The sequence below is a fragment of the Marmota flaviventris genome, chromosome 8 (genome assembly GCF_047511675.1).
Source record: "Marmota flaviventris isolate mMarFla1 chromosome 8, mMarFla1.hap1, whole genome shotgun sequence".
Taxonomy (NCBI): Eukaryota; Metazoa; Chordata; class Mammalia; order Rodentia; family Sciuridae; genus Marmota; species Marmota flaviventris.
The window spans coordinates 130,587,740-130,605,326 of NC_092505.1; the positions used below are offsets into that span (position 1 = coordinate 130,587,740).

At 34.6% G+C, this 17,587-nt stretch overlaps 1 protein-coding gene across 1 annotated transcript in view; it reads right to left on the reverse strand.

The window, feature by feature from the left end:
- Nucleotides 1–17,587, reverse strand: part of Nek11 (NIMA related kinase 11) — a 337,064-nt gene that overhangs the window by 219,364 nt on the left and 100,113 nt on the right. Inside the window, exons 5-6 of the mRNA XM_027933893.2 lie at nucleotides 12,196–12,260; nucleotides 11,115–11,241 (exon numbers count right to left, since the gene is read on the reverse strand). Of these exons, the coding sequence (XP_027789694.2) occupies nucleotides 11,115–11,241; nucleotides 12,196–12,260 (192 nt within the window). The remainder of the gene's footprint in view (nucleotides 1–11,114; nucleotides 11,242–12,195; nucleotides 12,261–17,587) is intronic.

The following is a 17,587-nucleotide window of genomic DNA, read 5'->3' on the forward strand; positions in this document are numbered from 1 at the left end:
CAAGTCCTGGGTTCAATCCTCAGCACCACATAAATAAGTAAAATAAAGGTATAAAATAAAGAAGTTTAAAAAATTATGAACTTCTATTCATGAAAAGATACCATTAGAAGAATAAAATGGAATAACAAGAGGGAGAAGATATTTGTGATTCAAATATTTACCAAAGACTGGTAACCAGTATATGCAAAAAAATTAATTAATTAATTAATTGAAACTACAAATCAATAAGAAAAACAAAAGAATCCAATAGAAAAATGGGCAAAAGACTTGAACATGTACTAAGTGGTCAAAAATCATGAGAAAATGCTCAACTCTTTAGCCATCAGACAAATAAAAAATAAAAACCATAGTGTAGTAATTAAACAGACTCCTCAGAATGACTAAAATAAAAACAGACAATATCATTAGTATTTGTTATCTATAAACAAAAGTTTTCTTGGAGAAAAGAGGCTATTTATTACTAATAAATGATAATAATCAGATTGAATCAAATATTTCTATTTGTGTTCAGAATGTGTAAAATATTTGTGTTATGAAGTGCACTAAAAAGTCTGTAATTCAAACCTCAAGAATTTCTTTTCCTACTCATAGAATAGTACAGCTAAGGGAGTATAAAGATTTTCTAATTCCAAACTCTCATTTTATCTGAGGATCTATGCTTAGCCCCCACAGGCTCAGAGTTTACTTCAGGACTTGGATTAGAAGCAGAACAAAACCATACAACCTCTCCTGGCTGACAGATCTGAAGGGTTGATGGGAGCAATCATTTTAAGCCGTCTTGAAAGTTATCTGTTAAGATTGTCTCCACCAATAATACAAACAGCAACAATGAGAAGTAGTAAAAATAATATCTAAAATTTTAATTGTGTTTATTATGATTTATGCTCTGTTCTACATTCCTTATACATTTTAACTCACTGAATGATCCTCACAACAACCCCAAGGTGGTAGGAACTCATTTTTCAGATGAGAAAATCAGAAGATTGGGCAAACTGAGTGTTGCATATTGAGTAGATGGTGGAGCCAGGTGGAGGCCAGGATAGCAACCCAAGCTGCAGACTGTGGAAACATACACTCATGTCATCCTGCCTCTCAAGGCTGCTCCAATCAGAGCATTTCAGATCTTTAAGGTCTCTTTAGTTGGAAATCATAGGCTAGCCCTGACAGAGCCTTTCAAGCACAGGCTGACTTTCCAGATCAACATTTGGAATCAAAATTCACCTTTAATGATCACTAGGCCCTTCAACAATAAACAGTGCAAGGCATCATCAGATCATGGCAAACAGGGCACACACAATGAGACTCTCCATGGAAAATGAAAGAAAGGCAGACAAGTTTGCCTATTGTTTTTTCACTGCTTGGAAGGAAAGGGAAATTAGATATCTCTTAACAGTGACTTGATCATGAGAGTCAACTCCTGGTTTTATAGGGATATAACTCTACCTGAAACACATTTGATGAATTTATTAAGATTATAAAAAGATGTGTAGTTACCTGGCTAAACAGATTACAGAACAGTTAGATCTAGAGGCTGATTCAGTAACCAAATAACTTTGATATGGCTACTGTCTTTTTTGGAAACTCTCTCAGCTACACTGCATCATGCTGCTTTTCATTTATGCATTCACTTTGATCTATGATATTTGCTTATGCTTGAGCACATGGATAAGTCTTTGTTCATCAGTAAGTAATCTGCAGAAAAAGACCTGCTGTGGTCCCAGTGCACCTGCTGGAATGGTTACTAATGAATGAAATGAGACAATTTGGTTACAGAAACCCCCTTGACACTTGGGGTGAAAGGATTTTTTATTATTCGGTTATACATTTAAAATTCTATTATATATAATTTTTAAAATTCTGGTAACTATATTTATATGTCTCTATGCTTTTATTTTCACATACTTTCAACTTGACATTTACATATGGGAACTATTATATCATCTCAAATTCCTAACTTCCTTTGAAGGATTTTCTCTTATTTGACTCCCAGTTCTTAACTTTGACAATATGAAAGTGTTGAGGGGGCAGAGTCAGGTAAGGATAGCTGAAAAATACATTAAGAAGTGTATTTTACTTAGAAGTCTGTGATTTGAATTCCTTTCTTACCAAAATGCAGTCAACTTTGAAGAAGGAAGCAAATAAGTCCCTGTGGAAATGACTAGAAGTGATAAAAGGGAAAGTTGGGATCAGGTGCATGTGAAGCAAACTATACCTACTCCATAAACTTGCCATTTGTCCAAGTCAACCAGAACTATGGGGAGGATTGCTGAATCAGAGTTTGATAATGAATTTAAAATGCAACTCAGACTTTGCCTTGACTCAGCATAGCTAAATTTGCCCTTTGAAATCTTCCCAGACCCTGTAAACAGAACTCTAACCTGCAGCAGTGAATGCTTTTGGTTTGTTGGGAAGTTTTAGTGATGTTCTTGATAATATTTTTATTTGCTGTAATTGAGAAGCACTTTGATAATACACACTGAAAAAAAGAGTACACATAATTTAAGCAGTTGAATATAGTAATATAAATTTAATGAGTAGTGAGTTTTGCTTTAGGGTACATTATCCTTAACAAAAGTCTACTTAGAATCAAATATTAACATAAGTTCTGAATATTTAAATTTTTTAAAATAGACATTGGTTGCTTGAGTTAATACTCAAGAAACAATATTACATAGAAAGTGTTTATTAAGGGCTGCCATGTCCCAGACTTATATCGTTTTCCTTTAATGTATATACAAACTACCTAGTGATCTTGTTAGAATGCTGATTCTGAATATTTGAAAAGAAATGTCAGCTAGGATGGAAACACAGCTTTAGGATCTTCATTGAATCCCAATGTAAAATAGAGAAGTTAGATCGCAAAAGCAAAAACTCATGGCCCAATATTTTCAAACAAAGTTAAGTGGTAAGGAGTCCCCTTTGAAGCTCAAAGTAGAAGTGGGTTAAGAGAAACTGCATAACTACATGACTTGCACAGTGTCAGTATCTGTGTGAGAAGGGAAGGGAAGCAACGACATGATTGAAGGGTCTGAGAACAGTAGAACCTCAAAATAGCCAACAGGTACTCACTTGAAAGAAAGCACAGCGGGCCAAGTTAAGAATAGCAGCTAAAACTAGTAGAGATGCTCCCCAATCCCAAATCAGGGTGAATGTAAAATAAGGATAAGACCTAAAGCAGCTGGAGCAGTATAACTTCAATATAATTTTCCACACTGATAAAAATTTTCTATATTTCTGCAAATAGTGGTCACTAAGCCATATGGAGATAAGAACTTGAAATATGGCTGGTGTGACTAATAAACTGAATTTTTAAAGGAATATTTAAAAGGAAAAGTAAATTCATTCCTCCCACCATTATCATGCATGTCACCATGTTTTAGAGAAGATCCATAAAATTATAGAAAAACAAACAAACAAACATGGTTCAGGTGAATTTTCTCCTGCTCATACCAGCTCTCTCTAATTAGTTCCACAATCAAGATTTACAATTTTTTGAAGATTATCTCATCCCTACCCCTAGTGGTAGTTCCATGTCCTCTAGACCATAAGAACTTGGCCAATGGAAGAACAAAACCAATACCAAAAGAGAAACAAAGGCAGGGAGACAACAGGGTGTGGAGAAAAAAACCTGGCTAAAAGGGAAAATTTTTTTTTTCATCTTTAGCTATTTTTGAGGTCACAGTCACAAATTTTATACAAGCCATGCAGTTTGGGAAAGGACCATGGACAGTGCTAAGTTAGTGTGCACAGGTGATTGGTAACAGAAATAATTGGGCATCCTCCCATTCCCTGCTGTTACTCACTCAGACACTCTACTAAGGCTGGATGTGGAAACAGCCTCCACTACTTATGTGGCATAAACTGCTTCACAATTTGAGCAAGTGGCTATGTTCCAACTGCTTTAATTTTATACAGACTTCAGAGGCATTTACAGAAAGAATATCACAAGTAGTCAAATGTGGCAGGTTAATAGAAAATCTGCCTATCTCCCTTCTTTAGTCTGTTCCAGCCATCTCCTCCAGTCTGTTTTCTACAATCTTGCTTGGTATCCTTATAAGACTGACTCCCCTGGAAGACTGATTACTCTTTGCTCTAATTCCTTTTCCCTTTCCCATGGAGGGTGTGCTTCCTTTCTTGTTGATATTGGAATTGGCATGACTTGGTTCAGTCAATGTAATATGGGCAGATATGAAGAATGTCACAATGGAGTAGAAGCTTTAAACACAGGTACATAGTTTAGCTAAGCCCTTGCTCCTTCTCTCTCACACTATTGATCCCTTTTTGCTTATGGGAAAATCTGTGTCCTGGAATTGAGAAAGTCCTGGAGCAGAGCATGATAGCAACTTAGAGCAGAGATTTATTTAACCTGCAGTCTCCATGTAATATGAAGAAAAAATTACATGTTTTAAGAATGCTAAGATTTTTTTTAGAGTTGCTATTCCAGCAAAGCTGACTAATACAATGTCCCTAGGCTTAGCAGATTTCAGCAATTCATCATCTCTCAGAATAAAACCCATGTTCCTTATCATGGCTTATATGAGTCCTCCACCATTGACCACCACTCCCCTCCATGCCACATATATGCATTTTATCCTCAAGTTCATGAGAAGACAATGAGCTTTACAATGAGAAGACAATGCTTCCATGTCCTTAATAACAGTGTCCCCCAAGTCTTCAGGAGTCATAGAAAACACTCATTTGCAATTATTTTTAAATTCCTGGTTTATTTTTTAAAATGAAGAAATACCAATACAAGAGTTTCAAAATGTATGATATATTTAAAATTTTCACGTTAAATAAATTCATGCCTTTAACATATAACTCCTCATTTGGAGACAACTTCAAACACATATATTTGAGACCCTTTGTGAATGATAAGGCCCAACTCAAATGATTCCTCTGGCCAATCACTTTCTTTCCCTACACAGTCCCCTCCAACTCCTCCAGTAGACACTCTCCATTTTTGGTCATTGATACTTTTCCCTCTACCCAAAATGCTTTTTGTCAAACTCTTCTCCATCCTTCATCATTGTGAGCAGGCCCATTACCCACTCTGAGAATATAGTTGATACTCTGCACCACTACCCCAGTAGTAAATCACTACCTCCTTTATACATCAGAGCCCTGTATTATACCATAATAGCATATAGAATTTTTATATGCCTGTCTAGCCTTTGAGGACAGACACCAGAATATATATATATATGTCTTGATATCTTTCTTTCTACACCACCACAAAGGGGCAAGAAGGAGTAAAGCTAAAGGTATTAGATATCCTGGTACACTAGCTTTCTGGTATCGAAGGGGAAACCCTACTTTGCAGCATTTATTGATTTCCATGATAAAAATACCAACTACTGAATGCTGAGTTAAAAAGAGATGTGGGTCTTGCTAACTGGTATAAGTGGGCTCCACCATATCAGTGAATTATACGAGTAATGGAGACACGATTTTGGAGTAAGTTGATGGTCCAGGGCTGGGGCTGAGTTTGAGAGTAGGGAGAAAGTGAAGTTGGGGTTTGAGGATCAGTGAAGGGAGAGTTCTGGGCACGTGGAAAGGTTGCTGGTGCAGAGGTCATCAGTTAAGGTCCGTATTCTTTGGTATTATCCAAATGGACAGTTTTCCTGGCACAAACTGCTTCTCTAAGCCATTAATTGGCAACTTTTGAAATAAATTAGACCTTGCAACAATGTAGCCCCAGATTTGAGGCTGTGTTTCAATTCCTGATTGATAACCTCCTGTAAAGGCTCTGTTGAAGTCACCACTGATACATAACAAACCACGCTAAAACTTAGTGCCACAAAACAATGACCAGTAATTTTGATCATGAATCAATTTGATCAGAAATTGACAGGAAAGCCTTGAATCCATTCCTCACAGCACCTCCTGGGGAGGCTGAACTGGGGTTAGATCTATTCCAAGATGGGTCATTAACAATTGGTGTTGGGTCTTAGCTGGAGGCTCAGCTGGGCTGAAGATCAAAGGCCTTGGTTCCTCTCAATGTGTACTTACCATGTTGGCCTCTCAATATGCTCCTCAGGCTTCCTTACAATGTGGTAGTTGGGTTCCAAAAGCAAGGATCTCAGGAAAACCAGGCAAAGTCTGTGTCACTTTTGATGATCTAGACTTAAGTATTACAGTAACATCAATTTTGCCATAATTACAGGCTTACCCCAATTAAGAGTGAAGGACAACACAATAAGAATACTTTCATTAAAAGTACTATCAACATCATATTGTAAACAAAGCATGTGAAAAGTGATAGATTGTGTTGACCAGTTTCTTCCTTCCAAAGAAGCCCCTTTGCCCAGGAACCCAGGCCCTGCTAGGTTCCAATAGTCACATTCTCCTTATCTGAGATTCTCCTTGCTACAAAGTGCATGGTACTGGGAAGACTCCATCCAAATTTGACTTTCTTTGGAATGACTGGTCTCAACTAGAGGTTCAAGAACTTAGTAAAAAGCTACTTACAATTAAGGGTGGTAATAAGCTGGGTAGCTTCAACAAAGGCAGGCAGCTTAACAGAGAGAACAGAGAAAGAGACAAGGAAATTCCAGCTAAAATCACTGTCATCCAAAGAAAACATTTATACCCAGGGCTGTACTCTTGGAGGAACAACTTGAGAGACTTAATACTACAGGGAAAATAGATTTTACCAAAATATCCCAGAATGTCGTCAAATAAGTAAGTAAACAAACAAGACTCAGAGAAGGTATGGTAGTTAAGGAGGGAATGAGTGTTCAGAGTTGCTACAATATATTATCTAAAATGCCCAGTTTTCAACAATTGTGAAACATAAAAATAAACAGGAAAGCATACAATAGACATTACCAGAGAAGTTGCAGATATCACCTTTAACAGACAAAGACTTCAAAGCAGCTATTATAAATGTGCTCAAAAAATTAAAGAAAAAATGTGTAAAGAAGTGAAGTGTGATGAAAACATCACATCAAATAGAGAATATTAATAAAGAGAAAAATTACACTAAAAATCACCAAACAGAAATTTTGGAGATGAAAAGTACAATTATGGAAATCAGAAATTCACTAGAGGAGATGAACAGTAGACTTCAACTGAGAGAGTAAAGAAGCCATGAACTGGAAAATGGGTAGAGTTTATGCAGTCTGAAGAACAAAAAGAAAAATAAATAAAGGGGAATGTGAGATACCATCAAGCACATGAGTATACATATAATGAAGCACCAGAGGAGAGAGAAAGGAAAAAAATATTCAAAGCAATAATGGCTATAATCCTCCTGCATTTGAATAAATACATTCATTGACAAATATAAGAAGCTCAACTAATTTCAAGTAGTATAATGAAAAATTCAGTCCCAGACACCTCATTGTAAAAACTTGAAAATTTTCAAAGAACAGTAAGACCTTGGTTGAGTAAATTGTGATCTTGTATAGAAAACTATGCAAACATTTAAATGGTATGTAGATATATGTTTATTGAAGCAGAACAAGATTCCATTTGCTAAATGAAAAAAAAGCAGGTTATAAAATTACATATTGTATTTTTTGGTAATACCAAATAAGTATATGGAGCAATTAGAAGAGTAACTATTAATTAATCATAGAGTGAGCACTCCATAAAGGGTAGCTCTTACTGATTTTTATTGCTGCTTTTGTGTTTATTTTCATCATCATTGATATCAATTTAACAAGGATTTATTATGTTATAATCTTAAATTTCATCAGGTCAAACTTATAGATAATACAGAGTTTATGTCAATCATTTCATGCTGGGACATAGAAAAAAATATAAAATTGCTCAAATCTACTGTAAGTGACCATATGTTTTCCTACCTCGGCTTTTGTTGGTTGAAAATAATTACATCAGCGTTTATTCCCTAGTAAGGTATTCTCCAACCGACAGCTTGCTTGTGAACTTATACAAGAACTGCTCAGGTCATGGGCAGTTAAGAGGAATGGCCTCTCTTGTTGTAGAGTTTCCCTCACCAACAGAGGCCTGAAGAGGCTGTTGAATGTCAGATACTAGCAGGCCTGATTTTAGTTATAGGAGTTACCAAGTTGGCCTGTATTTATCTTTCTCCTATATCCTTCATCAGAAAATAGGCTATTGCCCTCCCTAACCCTTCTTCTGTTCACCCAGGAAATATTCCCTAATGAGGACACTTTCTTGGTCCTGATGGACCAGGAAGGAGCTGATTCCTTTCTGTTTTCTTTCACCTGTAACTAAACCTTGCTGATACTTCTGTCCAAAGCCTGATTCCAATACTGGGCATGAACTATACTCCTCTAGTGTCCCTTACCCAGCTGACCTCCATGCTGGATCTCTGAGCAAAAATCTGAGCCTCAGCAACATCCAAAAGCCTCAGAGTGCACTCTAATGTCCCCAAAATGCCCAACATTATTTCCTCCACTTAAATCACTCCAAGAATTATAGGGCCACAGATCAAAGAGCCATCTGATTAACTTCTCATAACATGATAAATATGACAAACAGTGAAGTATTCTATTGCCTTATTCCAATACTATTGTCCTTTGTTTCTCCTACAAAAATTATGTATTCTAATTTTTCATAGTTTAGATCAATTTAAAGACCTGGCCTAGGAACCAATGCATGCATGTTCATATTTCTCCTGTAGAGAAAAAATTATTTACCAATTGCTATTAAAATTCAGCTGTGTTCAAAGCATTGTCCTTAGTGAACCTAATTATCCTCTTTCCAAATAACTGTTTATTAACTATTGGACTAACCTACTTTTAAGAGAGTGACTTACTGTATTTAAATACTATAAATAATTAAATCCAGAAAGGTTTAACAGAGTGTGGAAGGAAGATGAAGTTACATATGGGTAAGCATTAACAAAAGAAAATATTATTAATATAAAACCAATTCTTCTTTAAGCATTATAAACATAATACATACAGCTATTAGTTGCTAAAGCAAAACACCTGTCAATTATTTATAAGAGTTTCCAATTCTAAGAAAGTATTTTACAATAAACAGATGCTACATGCTAAAATACAGAGACAGGGTGTCATCCTCAATCTAATTTTTCTAAGAGTGTCTCCCCAAGATTACTAATCACATATACATATCTGCCACTACACTTAATAAATATTTTTCTGTCATTTTTCCCACTTAGGTTTGGCAGTAGAAATTTCATTACCAGATAAGCCCATTTTAATTTAGACACAACAAAGGTAATTACTAAATTCATAATAAGATGGTTTGGTGGGGGGTCAGGATGATGATGAATCCTCAGCTTACACTTGCTGAATAGTTAATCATCCCTGCAAGGGGAGTGGACCTAAAACTTGGACAGATAAATTAAAATCTCTCTGCAATTTTATATTTGGAAGGTTTTGGCTTTGCCTGAGTCAGATATTTTTGTAAACATAAAACATAAAGCAACACGATTTTGTATTCCTATAATTCTTCATACACTGGTAAGAGCAATTTGTGAAAAAAAAAGTAGCACTAACACAACTGAGACAAATTCTGTGCTTTATTCCTCCTTGTGGGTCCTCTTGCCCCATTCTCTAGGAGATATGTATCAGACTTGACAAGCAAATGCAGATACCTCATCAAAAGGAACCAGGTTAACTGCTATATGTAATTTCCAAAACTTAAATGATGGGTTTCCTAAATTAATTCACTGTTAATCAAATGACATTATGTAATGTTTTCAGATATCAACCTTAAATTATGAAGACATATATTTGAATCTGTTTTAAACATCCACAATAATTGTTAAAATTGTAAAGAGAATATAGATATGTAACTGAATTCAATCTGAAGCCTAACATTGATGTCCTCTAACTGAAGACAGTGACATCAAGATGAACAAGATTTCTCATGAGGAACAGGAATCCCATTGGTTTTGCTTTTATACTCCAAGGGCTATTGCACAATTTGGGGCAAATAGTAGATGCTGAAAAAGCAAAATTTAAAGAAACTTATTCCTCTGAGAATTGTATTTTGTTTTTGTTTGATTTGGGTTTTGTTTTTCACTTTTAGTGGGGACATGGCAGGAGACCATGGTTAGGGGGATGGATAAGGGAAAATGATAAGTGAACTGAAAGAGACCCATAGGGCAGAAGCAAGCTAACAAGGAAAAAACTCCAGTGAAGCCACTAGAAACAAATAACCAAAAGAATGAAACAAAGGGAAGAGATTTATGGGGAATTTCCACAGCCAGACATAATCTTGACAGTGTTCTCTCCCACTAGGGAGGCACCACAAGAACAGAAGTAATGAGCTTTATGAAAATTCCAAGCTACATTCCCTGTTGTGGTTCACTTTTCCATAACCAGAGAAAAGACAATTTTCTCCTTTATCTTCTTTAAAAACTGAAGTGGGTACATATTTCACATTGCTCATCTTTGAAACCTCAGAACTACTTACATTAATTTGCATACAATAATTATTTACTTAATTAACAAGCTCTCAGCTTGATTATCCCTTCAACCCTTAACAAGCTGAAAATTATATGATTCCTCTTCAAAGGAAAGACATATTCCCTAAATAGGATCTATTGCTTATAACAGGACTTACTGAACACAATTTCCACATGGCTTTTGCAGTGAGATTAAAACTGGTTCCATGACAAAGAGGAAGAAATATATTTAATACAAGAGCTCAGAGAAAGAGAAATCTCAGGTGTATCTATCACTGAAAACCCAGAAATTTTGAAATTTAGGTTATCTATAAAGCCAATATCTTTAGTAAAATTCTTAAAAGTAACAAGAAGAAAAAAATACTGAGAAGTAATATATGCCCCACAGAGCTTTTAAAAACACCAGTATTTAGAGTTACAAATGCTTTATTTAATAAGTTAGCAGAACATTTCAAAATTTAATGCTCCTGGTACATTAAGAACTTTCCCCTGTGGTTTAGGAACTAAAAATCCAAAGCAACCAATTAATCTATGAATAAAGAGAATTTTTGAAATCAATTTAATGAAAAATAGCAAGTTCCAAATCCAAAAGACCTTCTTTTACTCTGGCTACAAAATAACTCAAATGTCAAAGGGGTAAAGTGAGTGGATGTAGTAAGTAAATGAGCTTAAAAACAAAATGAATTGTTCTCTTTAGGCAACAGATGAAGAAGCAATCTGGGCCAGCCCACTGCCCACTCACCAGATGTCTGACTTTGTGTCATAGCCTTGGTGTTTCAGAGCCTCAGGACTCATATAATGCGGAGTTCCAGTTAAAGTTGTGGCCAAGTCACAGGATCCCATTAGGAGTCTAGAAACTCCAAAATCCCCTAGAAATAATAATTAATCTTTATGAATACTTTAAAACAATAAAAATCAGCACTGGAAATTAAACACTGGATGTGTGTCTAATTTGATCATTTTATTATGCAATGCTTCTACTATTTTAAAGGGGAAGAAAGTGATACTTTAAATTCTATAAAGCTGGTAAATAGTTATAAAAACACAAGTTTTATAGGAAAAAAAGACTGAGCCAGTACAGTGAATTATATAACCTAAAATTATTTATTTCTGGAATTATTAACAATTAGACAACTTGATATAAAATACTTCTTCAAGTCTGAAATGATTCTGGAAGAGTTGAATATGATGATGGACAATTTTATCTGAGGAAGGGAAAGGTTTGTTCTTTAATTTACAATAAAGGGAAAATGTAAAAGACTTGAAACTACTCATGAGCATAACTATAGAAATTTGAATACACTGGCTTTTCTATTTTTGCCTCCTTAGATGAATGCTTTTATTCCTTCACTCCCTAAAAACATCTCAGATGATGATTAGATAATCTAGTAACTATGAAGTGAGGGTACAGTTCTGAAGAAATAAACACTATAAAGCCACTATATCAACATTTTAATTGTCCATGATAACTTGTTATTGCTTATGATAAAGTCAGTGGGAAACCTAGATAATTAATCAAACCAGTAAAACAAGTCTAACCACTACCAAGAAAGTGAACTCAAAGTATATTTGAGCAGGACTGCAACGCATATTTGTCAAATCAACCAAGCACATAGTAAATGTTTTATATCCCAATTTATATTGGATAATCAGAAACAAAACAATTGGGTTTAGTTGGACCCATCTGAGCAAACAAAAAATTGAGAAGTTTAAAGAAACCAATGATAACTCTAATGGTTCCATGTACCATATACTTCAGCTTGATAAAATAACATCTAGAATAATATGTAATGTTTTTGGATTACATATTTTTTAAAACTTACCAATTTTCAGGAGATTATTTTTCAAAAATATATTCTTTGATTTCAAATCTCGATGAAGTATCCTCCTATAAAAGGCAAAAAAAAGGATATATGACTTCATGTAAAATATAAAATTTTGAAATTCAAATATTATATATGGTTATATGTGAAGTGATTCACAAGTCTGTGTGTATTTATATATATATATATATATATATATATATATATATATATATATATATATATATATTCATTCCCACTGATATATTTTATTTATTTATTTTTTTGGTAGCAGGAATTGAATCCTGGGTTGCTTAACCACTGAGCCACATTCCTCCAACCCCTTTTACATTTATGTTTTTTTTTTTTGTTTTTTTTTTTAATTTTGAGATAGGATCTTGCTAAGTTGCTTAGAACCTCACTAAGTTGTTGAGGCTGGCTTTGAATATGTATCTTTAAATTTTTTAAGCTGCTAAGCCATAAACAGTTTCAAGGAAATGTTTATTTAAATAAAGGTTTTAGAGGGGAACATATAGTTGGGAAAAGTTGGGAAATTAACAATTTTAACAGGGCAGATCGTATTATGATTCTGTAGCATGATTTATAAAGATTCACAATATAGGACTATGTATCCCTTATAATCAAGTTGGAGATAATTTAAAAGGCACATAAATGACGGTAAGAGATGGCAGAAGGGGAAACTAGTCATTGTACCTTGATTAAATATTATTTATAACTATGGTTATTAATACAGACATTAACTTAGTATAAGGAAACCTCTTTCCCAACAAATGATTAATCTAAAGTACATGCCCACAAAATTAATAAAATTATTATTAGTTGAAAACCAGAAATACTGGTTATAAAAATAAATTGTTTCACCATTACAATTAATGATATTACAATTGTAATACATTTGTATAGTGGTTGGACCTCAACCTTCCAGAACAAGTTGAAATTCAAACTAAAGAACAGATCCAAAGAAAGGCTAAATTTAAATAGTTCACTTCATAGGAGACAAAAAGGGCACAAAATCAACCAGGCCTAAGGAATCAGAATTATGTATAATTTACTGAAGGTTATATAGCCACAAACAATTCTCACCTAGGTCTTTTCAACTATAGAAACTACGTTTAACCACTATTCTCTCCTGTCTTTATACCTAGACCTGGGTTATGCATGAGTATGTCATTAACTTTTTAATGATTTAAAACGAGAAAAATTATATATAGCAAAAGAAGGATAAATAAAACTTGGCTTATGCTTGGCTTATGCTATTAGATACCTACCCCATAACTATTCTCCTCTTCCTCTCCCTTGACACCATATCCCCTGAGCCACTAAGAAGGCTCAGCCCTATTAGCAAAAGGCAATGTATGTGTGTGTGTGTGTGTGTGTGTGTGTGTGTGGCGGTGGGTGTACGTATTGGGAAGTGAAGAAGCACAATGTGGTAATTCCTTTTCTCCCTTTCCCTTGGGGGTCAGTGATATGACAAAATTCTGGTCAATGTAAAGGCTTACTTTTCCAGAACATAAAATAATGAATATTATGAAAATATTAAGTGAACATATGTCAAATATTTTATTTAATTTATTAATTGAGTAAAGAACCAGTTAAGGTAAAAAACAGAGTTGTTGAGAAGCTACAGTATTACTAATAGGAGCACTACAAAACTGGTTAGTGACCAACAAAGCATAAACCATAATCACCAGGATTATCTCTTCTACTAGATATTATTTGCATCTCTAATGAATAAAGATATTCAAGTTTATTTCTTCTTCTGTAGTTATAAAAAAAGCCCCAACAATAGAAAAAATTTAAATTTTTTATGAGAGCTTTATACTAGTAGTAGGGTTTCTCCCATAAACTCAAACATGCATGGAATTTGATTTCAGTTCATGATTCCCCACATTCCCTCCAACCCTCCTCTCTGCCATTCTCTTTCCTCCACTCTGCTACTATTATTATTAGTGTGCTAGACTAATACTCTACTCATCTGTTTATTTATATTTGATTGGTTCCTTTTACTTATACATATGTATGTACATTCCTACATATATGATTTTTTTTAAAGAATTCATTCCACTTTACCTTCTCTTTCCCACCTCTCCACTATGCCTCTCCATTTCCTTCTACACTACTGATCTTCCCGTCATCTTCATGATATCCTATATTTCTTTCCCCCTTTCCATTATTTTACTCTAGCATGCATATATGAGAGAAAAAAATAAAGCTTTGAGTTTCTGAGCTTGGCTTACTTCATTTATATCACATACATATAAATGATATCATATAAATCATATATATATTACTTAATCCATTTATCTGATGGTGGGCACACTGGATTGATTCTATAACTTAGATACCGTGAGTTGTAGTGCTATAAATGTTGAGGTGGCTGTATAGCTCTGTATAGCTATAGTATGTTGATGTTAGAGCTTCTGGGAAGATACCAAGTAGTGGGATATCTTGGTCACATGGTATTTCCATCCCTAGTTTTTTTTGGAATCTCCATACATACTAGTCTGCAGTCCCACCAACAATGTACCATTGTATCTCTTTCCCCACAACCTTTCCAGCATTTATTATTGTTTGTATTATTTTTTTCTCACATCTTCATACATGTATTTTGTATAATGATGAGGATCTCCTTCCACCATCCATGCTATTCCCCTTCTCCCTCCCTTTCCCTCCCACCCCTATTCCCTATCTAGAGGTAATCTTCCTTCCATGCTCTCCCTGTTTGTATTCTTGATCAGTGTCATTCTAACTGTAGTTAGATGAAATCTTAGCAAACTTGTGATTTGCATTTCTGATTGCTATCGATAATAAAAATTCTCTATTTGTTGGCCATTTGTGTTTCTTCTTTTGAGAAGTTTCAGTTTAGTTCTTTTGCTCATTGGTTGGTTGGGCCATTTGTTTTTTGTTTGGTTTGGGTTTTTTATATATATATATATTCTGGATTTTTTATATATTCTGGATACTAATCCCCTACTGGAGGAGTAGCTGGCCAAGACTTTCTTCCATTATGTAGGCTATCTCTTTAGGCTCTTAATCATTTCCTTTGCTGTGCAGAAGCTTTTGAGTTTGATGGCATCCAAATTATTGATTCTTGCCTTCATTTCTAGCACTTTTGGGGTCTTGTTAAGGAAATTGGTGCTAGCACCAATATGATGTAGTATTGACCCTGTTTTCTTCTAGCACTTGCAAAGTTTCTGATCTAATTACTGTCTTTCATATATTTCAGTTTGAGGTTTGTGCAGGGCGAGAGCTAGCAATCTAGTTTCATTTTTCAACATATTAGCTCCAGTTTCCCCAGCACCATTTGTTAAAAAGGCGAATTTTTCTCCAAAATATATTTTTGGCACCTGTATCAAATATCAGATGGCTGTAGGAATATGGATTTGTCTCTGTGTCTTCTATTCCACTCCATTGATCTTCATGTCTATTTTGATGCCAATACAATGCTGCTTTTATTACTATGGCTCTGTAATAAAATTTGCAATCAGTTATTGTGATGCCTCCTGCTTTATCTTTCTTGTTCTCAATTACTTTGGCATTTCTGGGTCTCTTGTTCTACCAAATTAATCTAAGAATTTTTTTTAATTCTGTGAAGAATGTCTTTGATATTTTGATGGGTTTTGTATTGAATGTGTATATTGTTTTGATAGTGTGACCATTTTGACAATATTAATTCTGCCTATCTAAGAACATGGGATGTCTTTCCATCTTCTAAGGTCTTCTTCAATTTCTTTATTCGGTGTTCTATAATTTTCATTGTAGACACTTCTACCTCCTTGATTATGTTAATTCCAAAGTGTTTCTTTTTCTTTTTCTTTTTTTTTTTTTTTTCTGGAGGTTATTGTGAATGGGATGATTTTCCTGATTTCTTCCTTGGCTGAATCAGTCTAGGAGTATAGGAAAGACATTGATTTATGGGTGTTGATTTTGTATACTGCCACTTTGCTGAACTCATTTATAAGGTCTAGAAATCTTCTGGTAGAGCTTTTTCTGTGTCTTTTCTTTTCCTATCTGATTCCCTTTGATTTCCCTCTCTTGCCTAATCACTCCAGCTAATGTTTTGAGGATTACGTTGAATAGGTGAGAGTGGACAGCCTTGTTTTGTTTCTGATTATAGAGAAAATGCTTTGAGTTTTTCTCCATTCAGTACGATGATGACTTTGGGTTTGTCACAAATGACCATTGTGACACTGAGGTAAGTTCCTTTCATCCACAGTTTCTCTCTTGCATCTTTAACATGAATGGGTATTGTATTTTATCAAAAGCACCCCTTTTTGCATTATTGAGATAATCAGGTGGTTCTTGTCCTTAATTTTGTTTCAGTGGTAAGTTACATTTATTGATTTGCTTATGCTGAACCAACCTTGCATCCCTGGTATGAAACCCACTTGATCCTGTTGCATTATCTTTTTGATGTGTTTTTGAATGTGACTTGGTAATATTTTATTAATGATTTTTACATCTTTGTTCATTAGGGATACTGGTATATAGTTTACTTTCCTCAATGAGTCTTTGTCTGATTTTGGTATTAGGGTTATACTGCCTTCAGAGAAGACTGGTAGAACTCAGCTGTGAAGCCATCTGGTCTTCAGCTTTTCTTTTTTGGAAGGCTTTTAATTGCCATTTCAATTTTATTACTTGAAATTCATCTGTTTAGGTTTCCTATACCTTCCAAATATAATGTGGGCAAGTCATATATGTCTAGAAATTTGTGTCTTCTAGACTTTTCAATTTATTGGAGTATAAATTTTCCAAAAGGTTCTTCTGATGATCCTCTATTTCAGAAGGGTCTATGTCGATACTTCCTTTTCACCTCTAATCTTATTGATTTGGGTCCTCTCTCTTTTGGTTATTTTGGCTAAGGGTTTATCAATATTATTTATATTTTTGAAGAATGAGCTCTTTGTTGCATTGATCATGTCTATTTTTTTTAATTCTCAGTTTCATTAACTTTGGTGATGATCTTAATTATTTCCTGTTTTCTAATGGTAGTGAGGTTGGTTTGTTCTTTTTCTATGGCTCTTGAGGTGGAGCATAAGCTTATATGTTTGGGACATCTCTAAATTTTTAATGTAGGCACCCAGTGCTATAAATTTTACTCTTAGAACTGCTTTCATACTGTCCCAGAAATTTTGATATATTGTGGTCATGAATTTTTTTTTAGTTTATTCTTGTCTTGGTATGTTTTAATTCCCCTCTCAAATTTTAAACTGGGCATTGCTGGGTATAGTAACCTTGGCTGGCATTTTCTTTCTTTTAGAGCTTGGAAATGTCTCATCCCAAGCCCTCCTTAACTTTCAAGGTCTAAATTGACAAATCATACATGAGCCCTTTTGGTTTGCCTCTATATGTAACCTGATGTTTCTCTCTTGCGGCTTTTAATAGTTTTTCT